Source organism: Triturus cristatus, chromosome 7 (assembly GCF_964204655.1).
Source record: "Triturus cristatus chromosome 7, aTriCri1.1, whole genome shotgun sequence".
Classification (NCBI taxonomy): Eukaryota; Metazoa; Chordata; class Amphibia; order Caudata; family Salamandridae; genus Triturus; species Triturus cristatus.
The window spans coordinates 1,642,576,705-1,642,596,922 of record NC_140590.1 but is presented as its reverse complement, the minus strand read 5'-3'; the positions used below and the strand labels follow the sequence as shown (position 1 = coordinate 1,642,596,922).

The following is a 20,218-nucleotide window of genomic DNA, read 5'->3' as shown; positions in this document are numbered from 1 at the left end:
ATATTCCCCGAAAGCGAATACCTCATGTATGTGGGGGGTATTTTGGGGGGAAAATTTCAGCCTTCACAGCAGACAAGTTCTAAACGAGACCTTTAATCTACAAGCTACAACCTCCTGGTAACAAAAAAAACCTAGGACATAGTATTTAATATGCCATAAAAACGGTCAACATTGTAATTCTACTTTTTAGGCGGATTGATCTACTTGATGTCTCCCTCCACCTGGTCCAAATAACCTACTTTTACCTCGCATGGATGCCATGAGAGCTTGACTGTACCTGTCTCCATCGCGCAGCCTTCTAAACTGAGTGGCCAGGAGGCACAGCAACGTAGGCCCAACTCTGCTCCCTGGGACGAGGTCTTCCACCATGAGGGCTGGGAACAAATCAATGTTTTTGGGTGTCCCGTACAAGCTGTTAAAGGATAGGAGTATTGAGGGGTGAGAGAGAGATAGCACAAGTTATGATGATCAAGCTTAAAACAGGTGGGTTGCAGGAGAGACAGATAGGAAAAGTCAGAGAACGCAGAACATGAAAAAAAAGTGCAACTGACTAACAGAATGGAGCAGACTAAAGAAAGCGTGGATAGGGTAATAAATAAGTTGGAGAAAAAGAAAAAGAAGAAGAGGAAAAAGGATAGGTTATGGTATGGCTGAGTGGAAACTGGACAGACCAAACAGTGGAGAAAAATAAGTGGTAAACAATATAAGAAATCACAAGGATAAAAATGAGACTAACCAAAAAAGTATCTAATAGGAGTAGAGGAAAAGGGCATGTCCAAGGAGCTGGAGTGGGATAACAGTGGAGGATCTGTTCTATGCAAAACAATGATTTTATTAACTGAGATTTTTTGGGATCTTCATATGTAGAGGACTGCACCTGAATGACTTCCTACTAACAAAACTTTAACAATCCAATATCTTGTTATGTGCTTTCATATTCCTGCTCAAGGACCCATTGTTTTCAGAATTAATTTTCCAGGTCCTTCAGTTATAAGTCTTCTGCCTCCAGGGCCACAGCTATAAGACTTCCTTCTACTTGGTTAACATCTATAAAGTGCTCTTCTCAAGGGTGTATGGCATTAAGACATCTTTCTGTTAGGCTTTCAGCAATAATGTTACCATATCAGGCCTGACTGCTATGACTGCTATGACCCAAGAGGCCCATGGTAATCACTCTATAAGTCCTTAATAAAATAGCATAAAACATCTTTCATTGGATTTTTTCAGCTATAGGACAATCTTGTCTGAGTATTACAACTATAAGCTATCTTTTGTTTGGACCTAAAGCTCTAAGGCACCATTCTCTTGATCTTACACTTTAAGATATCCTTTTCTTTGGCTTCCAGCAATAGTGATTCCTTCTCAGATCTGACTTCTGGAAGACATTAATTATCCATTGGATCTTACAGCGACAAGTTATCCTTGCCTTAGCTTTACAGTATAAGCTATCTTTCTCTAGGGCCGAAGACATTTTTTTCCTGATCTTACTACTGTAAGATATTCTTCACCAGAACTTCCAAAAAATAATCTTTCTCCAGGTTGTACCTCTATAAGATATATTTCTCCTGGATTTAGAAGTAAAATACAGTCTTCTTCTAGACTTAAATCTATAAAAATAAATCTTCAGCCTGTACAGCTATAAAACATCTACAGCATCCAGAAATAAGACTTCCTTCTACCAGTGTTTCTGCTATAGGACATCTTTCATTAAGTCTTACATACAAGTTTAAGACGTCCTTCTCTCAGTTGCATAGCTAAAAAATATCCTTCTCCAGATCTTAACTGCTACTAGAAAGCTTTCACTGGGTCGCACAGCTAAAAGATATCCTTCTGTTACCTCTATGAGCCATCATTCTCCAGGGCTTATACCTCTGTGGGAGAGCTTTCACTGGGCCATACAAGTGTAGTCTCTTATGATGAGCTATCTTTAACCATGGCTTAGAGTTATACGACATCCCTCTTTGGAATCCCCGTTATAAGACATATTTCACCAAGTCGTACAGCTATAAGCCATCCTTTATGAGTCTTATAGCTTTAAGATCTTCATATAAAGATCATACATCAATAGGTCCTGATTCTCTATGTTATGTCGGTTTTCCATTTCATGCAATTATACGTAATTTCACATACTTTTTCTGACATTTTACTTAATTAAGCAAACGCAAACTGAGCATATTTCGCACATAGGTTATATTGTTTTCTTCTGACATCATCTGAATGTTTATGTAGTAATGATCCTGAGGTAATATGAGACTAATGATAATAAATACACCTTTTGCATTTCTTATTTCCAAGATCAAAGGCAAAAAATAACTCAAGTTCTAAAAAATCACCAAGAGGGCAAAATATTATTAGCTAAGTCTTCTTTTCTAGCAAAACTTCACTATCCTCCAATGACTCGCATTTCTAAAACCTGGTCTTAAAAACATCAGATGACGCTTCAAGTGTGGCTGCAGCTTCAGTCAATGTCAGCAGAACGCCATGTTTCCCATCCTGGGACTTTATGCGATGACCAGATGTGTTCTGGAAGCTGTAGTCTTTCTTTGCTTCCCTTATTAGTTGGATTAATGCAACTCAAATGAAAATTTGTTACTAAAAAGCCCAGGACTGGAAACGTAGCATTCTGTTGACATAGAGGGAGGTGGCAAATACCTCTGAAGAGATCCTGGCTGTTAAGAAAAAGAGATCCTTTCCTGTTATGTTGTTTAAACCTTCTGGTGACCTACCTTCGTAGCTTCTCCCTTATCTCCAGGTTTTGGATCTCATTGCGGAGGTCCTCAAAGTCGTGTGCTGAAGTGAGGTTGCAGAAGACCCTGTAGTCATCATACGGGGGGATGCCATGGTCACGGCCACGCTGGATGTTGATGGCAGCCAGATCCAGAGACACAGAATGCACCATGGCAAAGAGCTTCTCTGTCAGTTCCATGTTCAGGAGTTCCATGGGTACTCTCATCTTCCCTGGCACTCCAAAGAGGCCACGCAGGATGGGGTCGATCCCACCCTCCTGGATGATCCGGAATGGGGAGAAGAAGGCCTTGTGCAACGGGAGGTGTCCTTCACGGATTGGCTGAAAGGTAGAATTCAAGCGGTGCAGGATTGGGTTGATCAAAGTGTGCCCAAAACGAAAGGCTGCTGTGGCAAATGCATTCAGGATCCCGGCGTTCACACTTGGGTCATATACTTTGTAATCCCCCAGCATCTTCATTCCGGCTTCCCCCAGAATCTTGGGTAGCCAGTGTGTGTAGGTGATGTGTTGCATTTGGGCACCAATGATTTTACGAGCCTCATGATAGATGGTTTCCCCATCCCAATGAGGATTAAGGCTTCGCAGCTCCTTGGCAATCCTGTTGTGTTCCCGGAACCACAGGATGTGCATTGAGGTCAGACCCAGCTGCTCATTGGCCCTGTGATCCCCAGCCAAAAAGCATGGGACGGAGGTCTCATTTTCACTTCTCATACACTCTGTTGGAGGCCCCACCGCGAAGGGCAAAAGGTGCTTCCCTGTGCCAGGCACCAGCTGCCCCTGCTTTAGCATCCCACTGTCACGCTGGGCCATATCTCTCAGCTCCAGAGCCTCCTGCTCTGTGCTGCCATAGACATTGGAGGCATCGATGTATGCCGTGAGGTGGTTGATCTGCTCCCGGGCGTAGACTGAGTTCATCAGTAGAGAAGTAGCTCCACTCCCACAGACAGGACTGGAGCGCACGAAGAACATGCAGCGACCGTTCCGCACTCGTGGGTCATTTTCAGGGATGGTGATAGAGAAGCATGGTGGGTCATTGCTGCAGACACTGGAGCAAGGTGCCCCGTCTGAGAAGCGGGACATGCTGATGGCAGCCACTGTCTGATCCATGTCGTGATCTAAGAATTGCCCCCACTGCATGAGCATGTGGGTGTAGCGGTCATCGAGTGTGATGGTCTCGGTGCCCACCATGGTTGTGGAGATGAGGCGGGGCAGCGGTAAGGGCAGCTCCCCTGATTCCTCAGTTAATGCAAAGCCACGGGGAAGGTTGAAGCCATTTTGGTAGGCTGGCCGCAGCAGGCGATGGAAAGCTGTAAGTGAGGCACCCCACATCGGATGCTGCAGGTTGTTGCACGAGCCATCGTGCGTTCGATAGCGTGTGTGGAAGCAGATGTCGGAGCAGTTTGGGGAGCGGCGATGAGCAGAGCATCCAGAGAGGTTGGCAATCATGTTCAAGTAGTGAGGTGACACAAGGTCGTTGTAGTGATAGCCTGTAAAAAACACAAACAGCCTTAAATTGTTAATTAATAAAAGTTTTCACCACAGAGCAATGCAAACTGTACTGGAGGCAGGTGTGGTGTAAGGGTGCAGTTTCAGTTAAAACTCAGTGAAGTGCCCATCGCCCACAACCATAGTTTCCACTGTGGTGCCTTCATATTGTTGTGATCTTGGGTAGTCACTCATACCTTCTCACAGGAGAGGAGAGAAAAATGAGCAGGACCTGGAATCAAACTTAGCGCCTGATTTAGATGAAACCAGACATGTTACTCCGCCATCACAGTGACGGATAACCCATCTGCCGAAATATAAATGCCATTATATCCTATGGGATTCATATTTCGGCGGATGCGATATCCGTCACAGTTGTGACAGAGTAACCTGTCCACAGTATCTAAATGAGGCCTTTAATCTCTTGGTGAATCACTTCTCTCATCAGCCACAAATTGGAAGCCCTTATAAATGGAAAACAGCCATTACAACGCAGCTGTAACCATGCAGTTACAACATATGCACTGTTACCACGCATAGCCATTACCACAATTTTTTTTTCTACGCATGTTCCTTTACCACACATGCCTTTGCATTGAATTAATGTTGTAAATGTATGAATGGTAAAGGCATGTACGTTGCATTGGTGGTAAGGGCATATGCTGGAAACAGTGGTAGAGGCACTGGTGTCGTCAAGGCTATCGGCATCGTTAGTGGAAACGGAGAGATCCTTCTGCTTCCTCTTGATGACCTGTGCCACGCCTCCGCTCAGAGGAGCTGCCTCCCCGTCCTGCTAAGGTAAGGGGGATTGGGCCTGGGGTGGGTGGTACGAATTTAGGGCTTTAGACCTAGGGTATGCTTAAAAAAAATCCTATGGTTAGGGTTGCAGGGGAGGTCTGGTTTTAGGGCTCAGGGCAGAGGTTGGGGTTCTTTTAAAAATGGCTGGGCGCCAGGGGGTGGTTGTGCTGGGGCCTAATTTTAGGGCTTAAGGCAAGGGTCGGGTGTTTTTTGTTAATGGCTGGGGGCCGAGTGGTGTCGCGCTGGGGGTTAGTGTTAGGGCTCAGGGCAGGGGTCAGGTATATTTAAAAAGATCAGGGGGCCAGGGGCGGACGCACTGAGTTATACCTTTAGGTCTCAGGGCAGGGGTTGCGTCTTTAACAAGGGCTTGGGGCCAGGGCTGCTGGGGACTGGTTTGAGGGCAGGGGTCAGGGAAACCCTGTACCATGCATAGGCCTTTAACATAGATGCCTTCACAGCAAAATTTGTTGTAAAGGCATATTTGTTATTAAAAAAATGCGGTGTAAAGTTTATGCGTGGTAAAGGCATTCGCGCTTTAAGGCACGCAACGGAATGCGTTGTGCCGTCATACATTCCTTAGAAACAGGGTCACCCCCATTATTAGTGAAACGTTTGACATTAACGTATTTCTATTGAGACTGCCCATTGGGTGGGTGCCTGTGACTTGATTCATAGGTTGGGATTTTCAGGTGCAGCCAGTGCTAAGCACTCTGTCACAGCTTTCCCGAGAGGACAGGGAAGCCACCTGCCAAAGCTCCGTAGAGGTGGCTTTTATTGTGCAGTACCAGAATTCCTCAACATACACTAACAGAAGGTCTTAAGTCTAAAGAAAAACAAAACGCCGCATGATGCTATATATACTGTGCACACCTCTTCAAAGAATTAATGCATCACTAGGCAGGGAGATTAAGAGTCCATCAGCCCACCCTTATTGGCGGAGCTTCGTCATGTGAGACCCTAGGGGGTCAAAGTCAGGGCCCCTACACTCTCGAGCCACCCGGCTCTACTGGGTACCCGTCCCAATGATCCCCAAAGAGGAAGATCTCCTGCCAAAGTGTGCATCAATATTTCAAAGAATTCAAAGAAATGCAGTGCTATAACGTGATAGTGCTCTAAAAATAACTACGTGGTCAACAAATATGTTTATTGTGAATTGACCAGGTGTCATATCTAAAAAACCAAATTAGTCAAAAAAATATACGACTAATTCCTGACTTGGTCTCTTAAGGTCGACATGTTTCAGCCGATCTGGTTGTTTCACCCGGCTTTCTTCAGGACCTAATAGTGATGGTATCAAAGGCTACTGCAGGATAAATTTGGTAAAATGGTGTGTATAACCAGTGACGCTCAAAATCATAATATTTGTGATATAATTATGTGGCCATTGCCACCCTACCAGACTAGCATTGTTTATGCTTTGTTTAGGTGTTATCACCTCTTCTTCTTTCCCAACGTTCTGTGGGAGAAAAGCCTCACCTCACCCGGCAGATTGCTCGGTGTAGGAGGCACCGCTCTATCCGTCGAGACCTCGAGCTGGACTCCAAGCAGTCTGGGAGTACCAGAATTCCTAACACATCTCTATGCGGGGAGAAGCTTACATGCTTTGCCCTCTTTTTACCCGAGCTCTCTAAAGGGAGTAGAACCTCACCCAGAGCTCTATGCATTCATGCACAGGCTCAAGCTTCCTTCCAGAGCTCTGTACAATGGCCATTCATGCACAGTGCCAAGCTTCCTGCCAGAGGCTTCCATCAGTGGACTTTCTTGTGCATTGCCCGTCCCCTTGCCAGCACGCGCTGCAGGGGACATTCATATGCAGTGCCAAGCCTCGAGCCAGAGTTCCCAACCATGGACTGTGGTGTGACGAGTCCATGTGCAATGCGAAGCTTCAAGGAGCAGGTGATAGATCTGAGCGGAAAAGTTACCAGATTCTGGGAAACCCTACTGTGTTTGATTGGTAACTCTTGGCCAAGCAAGCCATCCCCCATTGCGAGGACTTTAACTCAGACTGCCTGGAGGTCAGGGGTAGTAACTGGACAAATCAGTCATTCTAGTCCAGATAGCTCCTCCCTTGCCCAATTTAGGGCAACTCGGATGACACCCTTAAAACCCCGAATGAGGAATGACATACAGATTTAGGAGGAATATCGGTTCTTTCATTGCATGCGGATTCAAGATTATGGAGTCTTTCATCAAGAGAGCAGCCTGAAAATTAAAACACCCCCCATACTTGAACCATACCATTGAATACCCTGACCACTTTTCACTCATACATCTTTTCACTGTTCCACGTCTATTTTTCACCTTTCCCTCCATTCACCCTTTCAGCTATCAATCCTTTCACTTTCTATCCCTCCTTTCACCCTTCCATCTATCCATTAGTTCATTCTCTCACACTACTTTTCAGTCTCCCTTGATACCTTTGATATTTTCTCCCTTGTTCCTTTCATCCTTTCTTCCTTTCTTCCTTATTCCTTACATTCGTTCTTTTTCTCTCTACCATTCTGACTCTCGTCCTTACTTTTTCTTTCTTACTTCTCTCTCAGATGCTCATTTTTTCTATTTGTCTCTCTCCGTCTTTTCCCCTCTTGTTATCATTTCTCTTTCTCAGTTTTCTTTGCAGTGCATGTCAGCCCACCTACCATATCCCTGTGTCACGCAGGCCACAAATTCTCGGAAAAATAGTGGGGGGACTAAGTAACATAATTACATCACAGGAACTGACCTCACAATGAGTAATGCCATGCCCTTGTAATATCCCTTCTTTCTAATGTGGAACCGGCCTATTTTACTAACACAACAAGTGAATAAAATCATGCACAAATGAGAAGAACACGTTTGGGTTTGTTTCACTTTTTATAAATAGAATGAATGGTTTCTAGACTTCCGTGTGTATTTGATCTCAGAAATGGCTGGGAGGGACACTATTATTAAACATACGTGCGGAGCTCGGGGTTAAATTGTAAACTGTGTTTAGAGAGTAAACAAAAAGTGGTTAGTGTACTTTTTTAAACAGTCAAACTTGATTTTCCTGCATGTTTGCTTTCCGCTCTTTTTCTTTGTCTGGCGCCAGAGCACAAAGGCACTGCTGCGTCTTAGCAGCTCTTTAGGTGATCCAATGGTTAACGGTGTGGAGTTTCCCAACTGGGACTTTCGCACAACAAGGGTGCTACCGGCTGGAAGGAGGGTTTATATATACCCTGAGGCCAAGTTACATGCGCACTGGGATTGTAAATGCAACAGTTGCAGTGCTGGGACACAGGGTGACCCCCCCACCCACCCGGCCTCCCTCATCCACCCCCAACTTGTACCCTGTTGTCATTGTATTCTTTAACATTAATGCTTATGAGCAGTTTGCAAACAGACTAGGCCCATAGGTAACTCATTCATGTTTTAGTGCACGAGTCTCCAACTAGTAGCTCTGGTGCTACTGGTAGGCCTTCATCACCCTAGAAGTAGCTCTCAGAGGTGAAACCAAGCCCAGCACCCAATGCAGAGGGTTTGCAGACATCATAGAGAGCAGCACTGCTCATCTCTAGACACTGGAGTGGCAGCCACTCGAACCAATGCCGCGGGCTCATGAAAACGCTCAACACACACTGACTGAGGGAGACGGTGGGGTCTTCCACATGAACCATCTGTCTCCACTCTCAATCTAGCAAAGCCACAAGGAGGGTGGCCATGTGGTAGACCCTGCTTTATCAGCCACACAGTGTGTAAACAATGGAACAGGAAAGTGTCAGAAGTAGTCAGTAGCCAGCACGGGCCCGCTGAAGTGTGGGAGGACAGGAGCCAAAGGGAACATGTGTGAGTACGGTGCATGATCAGTCCAGGAGCTAAGGAGAGTCTGCATCCATAGTGAGACAATTTAGAGTCTCATATACATGTGTCTCTGTGTGTATATGCATGGGTGTATATTTAGGTGTTTGTCCGGCATTATGTCCCTCCCTAATAAACAGTGTCACTCTCCTATTCCTGGTGTCAAGGACCATCAAAAATATATGGCACCACCATCATAAATGGGGGAAGGGGTTCATCTCTGGCACTGTTGTGTCCATTCATGGCATAACAGTGGCAATGGCTTAATAATGGTAATGCTGGGCATATTTGGGACATAGTTTGGGCATGCTTGGTTTAGTTGTGGCATACTAACAGCTATCATTGGCAAATTAGAAGCACGACTGGCCTCATTATAGCCATCCCTTACATAATAATGCCCCCTTGCATAATCATGGCCGTGACTCATATATAGTGAGCATCCCGCCTATTATAAGCTCCAGCGTTGGCCCCAGTGCTTAATTTGTAAAAAACATAGCGCCGGGGCTCTCGACAGGAGGACACTAGAGCTTGCACTATCCGTTGCCCCTGGCAGCACTGCCAATGACAGCACCAACACTCTACTAATCATCACACTCTTAAAAGTGTGACCATGCATACTATTACAGGGCCCCAAAGCTATAAGAATGGCTTTGGAGGCAAATACTAATAATTGGAAATTGAAATTGGAATAATAAACAGAAGTTGTTGTGCTCATACCTAAATTGGCAGACACCACTTCCATGTGGCAGACAGTCATAAGCCCCGGTGCTGGCAATTAAGTGCCGGTGCTGAGCCCCAGAAAGCACCGGCACAAATTCGTATAATGGTGGTGACTGTTGGCATATTACAGATTTATCTGGGGCTCTGGTGAGCATCCATGGCCTATCACTGTGATTCCTGGACATTTGAAGCAGAAACTGTCTATACGAGACATGTTTATATACGTGTGAGTACTTGATGACAATGTCAAGCTGATGTTTGAGGACTGTGAATCCTTCCAAATAAAACCTGATACTTTGAAGGCAAAAATGGTGCTTGTCAGCCCAAAATAGGAAGTGGTATTTTATAGAAAAATAGGTCTATTTTTAGAACTGATATACTGATGAGGACAAATGGTTGCATTTCTAAAGGACATTTAAAATTAATAGTTGAATGGCAAGTTAAGATGAGTAGGAGAGACGTATGGTTCTGTGTTTGACATGTGTGCCCCGGGGGGAACAGCCATTACAACGCGGTTTTTACCACGCGCAGCCTTTACATCGCATGCGTTACAATGCATGCGATGTTACAACGCAATGCCATTACAACGCAAGTCTTTACATCGACTTGCGCTAGATGGCGTGCTAACATTACAAATAGTGTAGTTTACTATCCCAACACCTTCCCTACTGTTAAGTGGACTGCAGTTGGAATAGTAAATTACACTTTTCTAATGTTAGCACGCCATCTAGCGCAAGTCGATGTAAAGACTTGCGTTGTAATGGCATAGCGTTGTAACATCGCATGCGTTGTAACGCATGCGATGTAACTGCACGCGTTGTAATGACACGCGTTGTAATGTCATACATCCGTGCCCCGGTTGCTTTGGCTGTATTTTCATTAGTCATGTGGAGGCGTTTCATACTGATAAGATTTTTCTTGATTTTTTTCTGTTACTCTGGCCTGAAATATTTGTGTGATCGCCACTGCTAATCTTGCTTAGGGTGGTCGTATTGTAATGTTAAGAGACGTGATCACTGTTTGTAGAGATGCAATTTGCAATTAGCTCTGGTGCTTTTTCTTTGAGCTCTGCAGATGTAGCTCACAGTATAGAATGGTGAAGACACCTCTTTTAGCGGGACCTAGTTCAGCAGACAATGGGGCACAGTGGCAGCCCCCACTTAAGCTACTTAAGTGAGGGCTTCACTACACCTCCGACTTTACTGCAGACGTTTTCAACCTACTCACACATCTACCCGAGTCTCGCGCTCCAGACTTCTCCATCCAGGTTCTGTTTTGTTTTTAGCACATCTGCAGTGCTAGCCAGGACTCTCCTATCTGATCAGACAAATTATTGCATCAGTGACGCCTGGTGGCCAGTGAGGGAATAGCTGAGAAGACAAACCGACGAAGCAATAATTTTAATGTCCTAATAAAGGTTTCTAAACATTTACGAAGTGGTATCATAATGATTCTCACATTGAGTGTCATGGAATCTGCAATGTTGCTCCTCCTGCAGGAACAGCTAGTTCTTGAGTATAGGGAGTTAAGGCAAGTGGTTGTCAATGGCCATAACTGGTAGAAAAAGTACATTTAATAATGTGGGTGACATTACAGAACAAGCAGTGGCATAGTCAATACGTCTCGCCTTCGGGACCTTTTAGGGGGCATATTTACAAGTTCCTATCTCCACGGGAAAGTCACTTTTAACGATGTTCCTGTGGTGATAGGGGCTTCGCCTTATTTACAAGGCAGCGTTAAGTCACATAACATGGCTTAACGCCGCCTTGTAAATAAGGCACCCTTTTACGTTATACTTAACGTGAAAGGGGCGGGCAATGGGTATTATGGTGGGCGTTCCGCTACAACACGCATTAATATTGACGCTGCCCCCTATTTACAAGAGTGGCGTAAATAGGAGGCAGAGCTAATATTAAGACCAGGGAAAACATGGTCTTAACATGGTGAAACGAGGAGAAATGCTTTATTTCTCCTTGTTTCTGCTGTTTCTATGTGTGGTTTGTGCAGCACACATAGAAACAGCAAAACACCATGATTGATTGTATATGTGCAGGAAGGTGCCCCTTCTTGAACATAAACAATCATTAAAAAAGGACAATTTGCAACTTCTATGTGTGCTGCACAATGCACCACACTTGGAGTTTCAAATCGCCATTTGTTGATTGCTTATGTGTAAGGGACACCTTCCTGCACATAAACAATCGTTCCCTCAACAAAGGCAACCTTTCACTATGGTGCAAGGGTGCCTCCGTTTTAGCTAGACAGCTTAATTTAGCGCTAGCACTTGGAAAAACGTAGGGATGTGCCGTATCTTTGTAAATACGACCCACCCCTGTGTTTTCAGAATGGCAGAGCATGGCGTTAGCATTTTGTGCTTAATGCCACGCTCCACCATTCCCTTGTAAATACACTCCTTAATGTTTAGCCATGCACATTCCAGGCAGTTCTGTGCAACTGCAATTGTTGAAAGAAAAAGGATGACATCTCTCTTTAGCAGTATTTATTATGGCAACCGCAGGGCCAGCTTTAGCATTTTATGAATATTATTATGGACAGAATTGGCGACTTTGGAGCTGGGGAATTACGTTCGATTCCCGGCGTTTACACAACATCCTGTGATTCTCTGCAAATCAATTACTCTACCCATGCATAAAACATAAAGCTGACCTCTCGCATGATATTGAAAGTCAATGGGGCTAATTTACAAGCCCATTGCGCTGCCGGTGCGTCACTTCTATTGACCCTCCGGCAGCGCTTCCCCATATTTACAAGGCCATGTAAAGTCACCCTGCGTGACTTTTCTTGGCCTTGTAAACATGTTTCCCTTTCACACATAATTCTGCGTGAAAGGTGCGTTCCATGGGTGTAGCTGTGGGTGTTCCTATGCAGCATTCATGGAACTTGACACATTCCCAGATTTACAACATTTTGTAAACCTGGGAATGTGTCAGTATCCTACGCCTCCCCAGGGGAGGCATAAGGAAGCGCAATGAGGACAAATATTTTTTATTTCTCCTTGTTTTCGTCTCCCTCTTTCTATGCGTGCTGCAGAATGCACAGAAAGAGGAAAATGCCATCATTGATTGTATTTATGCAGGAAGGTGAGCCTTCCTGCACAAAAACAATCATCCCCTCAGCACAGACACCCTTGCAAAATGTGCAAGGGTGTCTACGCTGGCACACGACTGCTGTGTGTGCACTGGCGCAGAGGAGAAGGACAGAAATGCGCTATATCTTGTAGATACAGCAAATTCCTGCCCTTTTATTTTGACGCATGTCAGCGCAGCAGGAAGGCTTGTTGCACTGCCGTGCGTACAAATATTGTAAATGAGGCCCAGTGTGAGCACCGAAGCTCTGAGAGGTCTGAGCTTTGCCGCTTGGCATAACCTGAGATAAATGAAGAGGCAAGGGGGCGGGGCCATGCACTATTATTTGTCTGGGGGCGGGGGTGGAAGGGAGAGGGTCTGTGGGGGCACATCCTGGGGCCCAGCATGTACCCACTGAGAGCACAAGGAAGCCCAGCTTTGCCTGCATCAGGCACTTCAAGGGGGAAGGGAGAGTGGAGCAGGAGGGCTGCCGCCTGGAATGAACAGCAGATTATGGCTACTGCAGAGAAGGATGAAGTGCCCTGGGTATTAGAAATCATCATTTAAACCGAGATGTGTCCGAGTATACAGTACAATTTTTGAAGTGGCCTATGCTTTGTGAAACTGTATGTAAGCAGCTCAATGTGTCAGTGAAAACACAATCTCTTAAAAGCACAGCTGGCCTTTGTAGTGTACTTGAGCTACGAAGAAAACACACTCACCTGAGCATTAGAAGGACTACATGGAACAAGTCGCAAATCAACATCTTATTAAAGTATTGTACATCAATGCTGTTGGAAAACAAAATCTTACACAGATATGGTTAAAGCCGGGTTGGAGGGAGGAGGGGTTTAACTTGGCAAGCAACGATGGGCTGGAGGCAGCAATATTTAGGTTCTAATTTGAACCAAAGAGTCACTGAGGTTTTTTCTCTCTGGAAGTTGATTGCTGTTGCAGCCGATGTGCTGAGCTCAGTAGTCGTGGCCCCCGTTTATGAGGGTGTGGGAGCCCTGACGTTCACGGTTAAAACTGCTCCTGCAATTCTGCCCTGCAACAGGTGGTGGGAAGGGTCAAGTAGAGGCGAGCTGGTCCTTTAGTACCTACCACTAGGACGACTCAAATGATTCATATTTGTAAAGTGAGAAAATATCACCTCTAAGATTTCAAGTTGCTGGGGGCCATCTTGGAGATGAAGCAAACTATTGCCCAAAGTCACATGATGCTGAGCTGAGCTTTCACCGACGCTGGGCATCAAACGAAGAGCCCCGCGCTCCAGAGTCAGCCACACTGGCCGCTGTGCCACACCTCTTCACTCTGGTGTACTGGATCTCACACAACACTTGGTAAGCGACTCTGACTTAATATGAATCTAATTTAAAGACTAAATGGATGTCCGACAGCAAGAATCACCACCCTGCACAAAGACAGGACAATGAACTTTCGGACTGTTGTGCATGCATTGTAGGCCAACAGGCGAGGTATTGTAGAAGCATGACGCAGGTCAAATCCACTTTGTGCCCCTTCCACGTTCCTTAAAAATTAAAACATTGGAAACCACACAAATATACATGTGGGGGTTTAGAAACAATGGCAAATTTGGTAGGACATTTAACGAAGCCAAGAGATGCTCAAATTGTGCTTTAATAAACGTCTTCATAAAACTAGTTACTGAACAATGTTCGCTTCAAGATGCAAAACAGGAATTGCATGTGATGCCAAAATGTCTGGCTTAACAGAACAGATACAGGTGGCGACCAATGGGATGGGGGTGGGTGGGATGTAAGATGAAACCGAGTCAGAGATGAGAACATGAATTGTACTTATGAAAAATAGAAAGTCAGGAGGACCCTCCTGGGCAGCAAGTGGGATTGACGAGAGAGTGCCCCTGCGCTCAAAAAGCAACAAAGCAACCCCATTGCAGAAAGTCTGACCGGAGCACAACAGAAGGTTGTTTCTGACAACGGCCAAAGGAAATTAAAGGAGTGTTCTTTAATGGCACACAGATTCTTACAAGGGCAGCACAACGCAAGCAGCACTAGGGTGGGGGAGGACAGGTTAAGCTGCAAATTGGAAACAAGATGTGCAGCGGCACGTTGCTGTGTAAAAAGCCAATTAAATAAAATCTTAAACCATGAATTCGGGATGGAAAACGTACAAAACATGCCATCTGTTTCGAAAGTAAAAATGTCACAACAGATGCAATTGTAATAATAAAAAAGACCCGTGAATACTAAATAAGACAAGATACGTGTGAAGCGCGTTGTTGTTGAGGAAAGAAAACAAGCAGCTGGCAAGCCACAAAAAATAAACAAGATAAGCACAAAGAGTGGTGTTGTTCGAGCAGCCGGCAAGCCACAAAAAAAGCAAGAGTCTCCATAGAGTATCATAAATAACTAAGAGTAAGAGCATATATAACAGGGGCATTCCGTATGGGAGGTTACAAAAGTCCAAAAGGAGGGACCAGTAAGCTATTTAACCAAAAAAAAGCCAAAATTTCGAAAGGACAGAAAGAAGAACCAATTAAAAAGATAGGCGGTGCTCAAAGCCCAAATTGTAGATACAGCATGTCTTGAAGAGACAGCACAGTGCATGCGCTCCTTAGGCAAGACCTAAAAAGAGCTTTAAACAAATAGCATATTACCTGTTTATGAGCTAGGAGTATGTAAGGAGATGCAATAACTATGGGGCATATGCATTAACATTTTTTTTTTGCGACTACCAAATAGCGATTTTTAAGAAATCACTATTTGGTAAGCATAAAATGCAATGCAACAACACAGGCAGCAAATAGTGATTCTCTAATTGCAATTCCTTAAGATTCACAAAAGCAATTAGGGAATCGCTACTTGCAATTTCAACTCCATTATTTCCTATGGGCCTCATGGCCCATAGGTGAGAATGGTTTTGCACTACCTAAAAAGCGATTACCCAATTGGTAATCGCAAATTAGGTAATGCAAAGGCAAGGGTGCCCGGGGGCCATAGGCCCCCCTAAAAAAAAAATAGGTGCATATGTAAGGCACACACATGCCCTAGGGGCCTGTGGGCGCCACATGGCACTTTGAAAAATGCAGTTTTGTGCATATCTCAAAGTATGCACATATTAGCATCAACTTGAAGTTGATGCTAATTAGCGTTTCCTAAATGCATAGTTCGCATTTAGGAAAGGCTTTTGGCATTAGCGATTTCCTAAATTGCGAATCTCAAAAAACGTTCATGTATTGCAAAAGGCCACTTTGCGATCGCAAATGGATGATTTTTGCGATCACAAAATACCTTGATGCATGTGCTCCTATCTCTCTTTCAATGAACCAAGGGCTCAGAACTGTGAACATCATCCAAATTAAAACATAGTGGCTTGAAATGGATGTTGATTTATATAGGAAGTCAGTGCAGTTGAAGAGGAATGGAGGGCATGTGTCTAACAGTGTGTAAATAGACCGTTTGCACATCATTTTCCATTAGCTGAAAGCTTCGGAGTCTGCATTAAGGTATATGTCAGTTTAGGTCACTGGGGCTCAGAATTCAGGAGTCAAGTGGTCTTCCTCAGCAGATGAGAGGATTTCAGTCTTAGTAAGGTTCAACATCAGCCATCTAGACTACAGATAACCACTAACTTCATAAAGGCATTTTGCCAATAACTCATTGCTGCCAATTTACCTTTTTTACTGATTTTTAGGTCTGGGTATTTTACAGTCCATTCATATCTGCAAATATAAATTACAGAAAGTTATTGAAGAGGGCGAGAGTTCCTAATGAACCTAAAATAGCTTCAAATGTGTACAGTTGCAGGTCCTCCAATGTTCATGGTTTCATTTGGCCACTTAGAGCACAAAAGTCTTACAGACATCAAGGTCTGATAAATGTACGTCAAGGTCTGAGTGTACATTTACCCGTTACAAAATGTGAATATATACAAAGCTGCAAATGATTTTTTCTTTAATCAAAAATAGATATGGATAAACAAGAGAACTGACAGAACATATAAATATGGCTGACTACAGAAGGACATTTAAAAACATAAATTCCATAAAACTAGAATCCCTACTCAGAATATCCAACAAATCTATCTATGGTGTTTGGGTCGATGGCACATGTAGGAAGCTGGCTCTTTATGTATGTGATATATAAATGATATGATATTTTTCTTTGAATTTTATTTTATTTAAGGAGTTTTATATAGCGCTAGCCTGACCCGAGGGTATAGGAGCGCTTCACAGCAGTTTTTGAGCAAGATTCATACAATGAAGCCGTATTCTACATATGGGTTCGGAAGTCCAAGTGTGCTGAGCAGAATTGAGGTAGTCTGTGAGTCCTGGGATAACCTCATAGAGAGCACGTTGTCTTAGGGTTGAACCACTTAGGTGGGGGGGAGGAGTAGATAGGGGTCAAATAGCAGGGAGTAGGTAAGTCTTAGAGCTACAGTGTCTGGGAGAGACGACGAGCAGGGATTTGCGTTTAGATGGCGGCTATCCATTCTGGAGAGAGCGGTTGAGGAAAAGGACTTTTAAGTGTTTTTTTAATTTTGTGAAGGATGAGATAGTCCTGATACCAACTGGGATAGCGTTCTAGATTTTAGGCCCGTTTCCGGCGAAGGACCGTGCAGCAGTTTTTTGTTTGAGTGTTTTCATAGGGATGAGCAATAGGGTGCTGGAGCTCCTGAGGCTCCTTGTCTGACCAGCCCTCTTGAGCTTAGCAGCCAAATACTTAGGTTTTCCTGTGTGCAGGGCTTTGTGTGTGAGGCAGGCAGTTCTGAAACTGGCATGCAAATCGACTGGGAGCCATTTATGAGTGCTGGTGAAATGTGGTTGTGTTTCCTGATTCCAGTGACCATTCTAGCTGCTGCGTTGAGAGTAGTTATGAGGGGAGCTAGATTAGATTCAGTTGTACCAGCGAGGGTGGCATTCCCATAGTTGAGTCTGGATAGCACCAGTGATTGGGTGGCTTGTTTGAGGTCGTTGGTTGGGATGATTGGTTTTATTTTGTTAAGTAGCTTCAGGTTGACGAAGGCACTCTTTGCGGAGTTCTTGATGTGTTTGGCCATGTCGAGTTTTGAGTCTAGGGTGATTCCTAATGATTTAATGGAGTGGGTCAGAGTGTGATTGCCGTTAAGAGCATCCAGAGCTTTTAGCCATTCCGAAATATGAGTTTTTTTTCTTTGTTGGAGATGAGGAGGATTTCGGTTTTATCTTGGTTGAGTTTTAGGTGGTTAAGCAACAGCCAATGTTGGATTTCTTTTAGAGTGACATTTAGTTGATGAATGTCATATATGGAGGAGGTTTCTAGATAGATCTGGGTGTTATCCGCATAGAGGTGGAAAGGGATGTTAGCATTTTTGAGTAAGGTGGTGAGGGGATCCATGTATATGTTGAACAGTTGAGGTGAGAGCACTGAACCTTGGGAGACGCCCCTGTTGACGGGGTGTAGGTCGGAGGTAACGTTTTTTTTTAATCCTTTGTGAGCGGCTGGGTAAGAAGGAGGAGAACCAGCGTAGGACCACCTCATCAGCACCTACCCTTTCTTGCAAAGCTTTGATGAGAAGTTGGTGATCAACCGTGTCAAAAGCTGCCAATAGGTCTAGGAGAATGAGGAGGCAACATTGGTTGAAATCGAAGGATTTGTGGATGTCGTCAGTGATGTTAAGGATCGTGGTCTCGGTACTGTAGCCTTTTCTGAAACCCGATTGGTGGGGGTCCAGAAGGTTGATGCTATCCATGTGCTGAGTCAGTTGTTGGAGAAAGCATTTTTCAAGGATTTTGGATAGGAGAGGGAGATTGGAGACGGGTCTGAAGTTATTCAGTTCCTTGGAGTCAAGACCTGTTTTTTTAGTAGTGGCGGCCTGTTTTTTTTTAGTAGTGGCGTGACTTGGCAACCTTTGAGGCATTCAGGTATGCTGCCGGTTCTCTGGGCACTGTTTATGATCTGGCACCAGAACGGTGCTATGGAGAGTTTCAGTTTTTTGGTCAGTTGGGTGGGTATCGGGCCAAGGACGTGAGAGGTTGGTTTGGAGGTGGAGATCAGTTTGAGGATCTCGGTTTCCGGGATGGGGTTGAAGGACTTCCAGGATTTTAAGGGGTGCTTGGGCGTGTTATCTACTGTCACTGGGGGCAGGCTTTTGCAGACAGGGTTGACGTTGATGTCCAGTGACAGCTCAATCTTGGTGATTTTTTCTTCGAAGAAGTTGGCAAAGTTTTCACACAAGTCCTTGGAGGCCTGTAGGGAGGATTCTGGGGGCTTGGAGGTTTGTTGCCTGATAATTTTGAACAGTTCGTTGGGTCTGTTTTTTGCGTTGTCCAGGGCGGCGCAGAAGAAAGTTAATTTTTCGCTGCTGATGGGTTTTTTGTATTTCCTTCGGGCTGCTTTGAGTTGTTCGAGTAGGCTTGGGGAGGGGTTGCTCCTCCATAGTCTTTCTGTAGCTCTTAACTGTCTTCTTTCATTGTTAATGTCCGTGTTGAACCAAGATCTGGATGGGATGTTCCTGTGTTTTTTTAGTTTCAAGGGGGCTACTTGATCTAGAATGGATGTCATGTTTTTGTTGTAGTGGGCGGTGAGTTCTGTTGTGGATAGATCATCCGTGGGGCCGTGAGGAGAGAGTTAACCCTTCCCTCTAGGCCAGTCATGTTAATCTGTTAATCTAGTCCATTTCGGAGGGTCTTGGGTGAGGGGTTTAAGTGTGATCGGCTGCATGAGGTGGAAAAGGATTAAGTGGTGGTCAGACCAGTCCACGGGTAGGGTGCGGTCTATTGTGACAGTGTGGTGCTGGGCGATGATGGCGTCTAGGATTGCTCCTTTGTTGTGGGTTTCCTCTAAGCAGTGTTGGGTAAGGTTGTTGCTGTGAAACAGCTCCTTCAGGTTCTGGATTTGCAGGTTGTTTTCTTCATTCCAGTGTAGATTGAGGTCACCCAGAATAAGGTTGTTCGTGTCTCGGAGAGAGCAGTGGGCAATTAAGTCAGACAGGTGTTCAGTGAATGTGGTGGTGTTACCTGGGGGTGGTAAATAAGCTGGCAGATAAGTGTTTTGTTGTTGCTATTGTTGATGTTGGCGGTTAGGCACTCAAAGGTGTTGTAGTTGAAGGAGTCTATTTCCGTCACGGAAATATTGTTTTTATGGATGATTGCTTTGCCTCCACCTCTTTGATCTTTTCTATCTTTGTTGGTGATAACAAAGCCAGGGGGGGACAAGAGTATCCATGAGTGGAAATTAGGAGTCATTAAGCCATGTCTCGGTGATGAATGCTATGTCTATGTCGTGGGTGAGGATGGATTCCGCTAGCTCTGTGGCATGCTTGGTGGCTGATCTGCAGTTTATGAGCATGCAGTTTGTGAGGGACGTCTCTGTTCTGGGTTTTTTCATTTGGGGGGCAGTGGGGATGATAGTGCGTGTGGCCTGGGGTCTAGGAGATTTCAGAGGGGCCTGTTCTCTTCCCAGTCCGGTGATCACCTGTATTTTGGATAGGAGGGTGGAAGTAATAGGATTGTCGTACGAGGAAGCGAGAGCTGCCGCTTCACTCGCAGATGTTTCATCTCTAGTTCTTTTTGGTCTCTGTGTCTGATTAGAGAGGGGGGGTA

General features: G+C 44.8%; 1 protein-coding gene across 1 annotated transcript in view; it reads right to left on the bottom strand.

The window, feature by feature from the left end:
• LOC146812611 (peroxidasin homolog) overlaps window positions 1–20,218 on the bottom strand; it is a 211,116-nt gene that overhangs the window by 24,245 nt on the left and 166,653 nt on the right. Inside the window, exons 15-16 of the mRNA XM_085619678.1 lie at window positions 2,727–4,233; window positions 278–412 (exon numbers count right to left, since the gene is read on the bottom strand). Coding sequence (XP_085475804.1) covers window positions 278–412; window positions 2,727–4,233 — 1,642 coding nt within the window. The remainder of the gene's footprint in view (window positions 1–277; window positions 413–2,726; window positions 4,234–20,218) is intronic.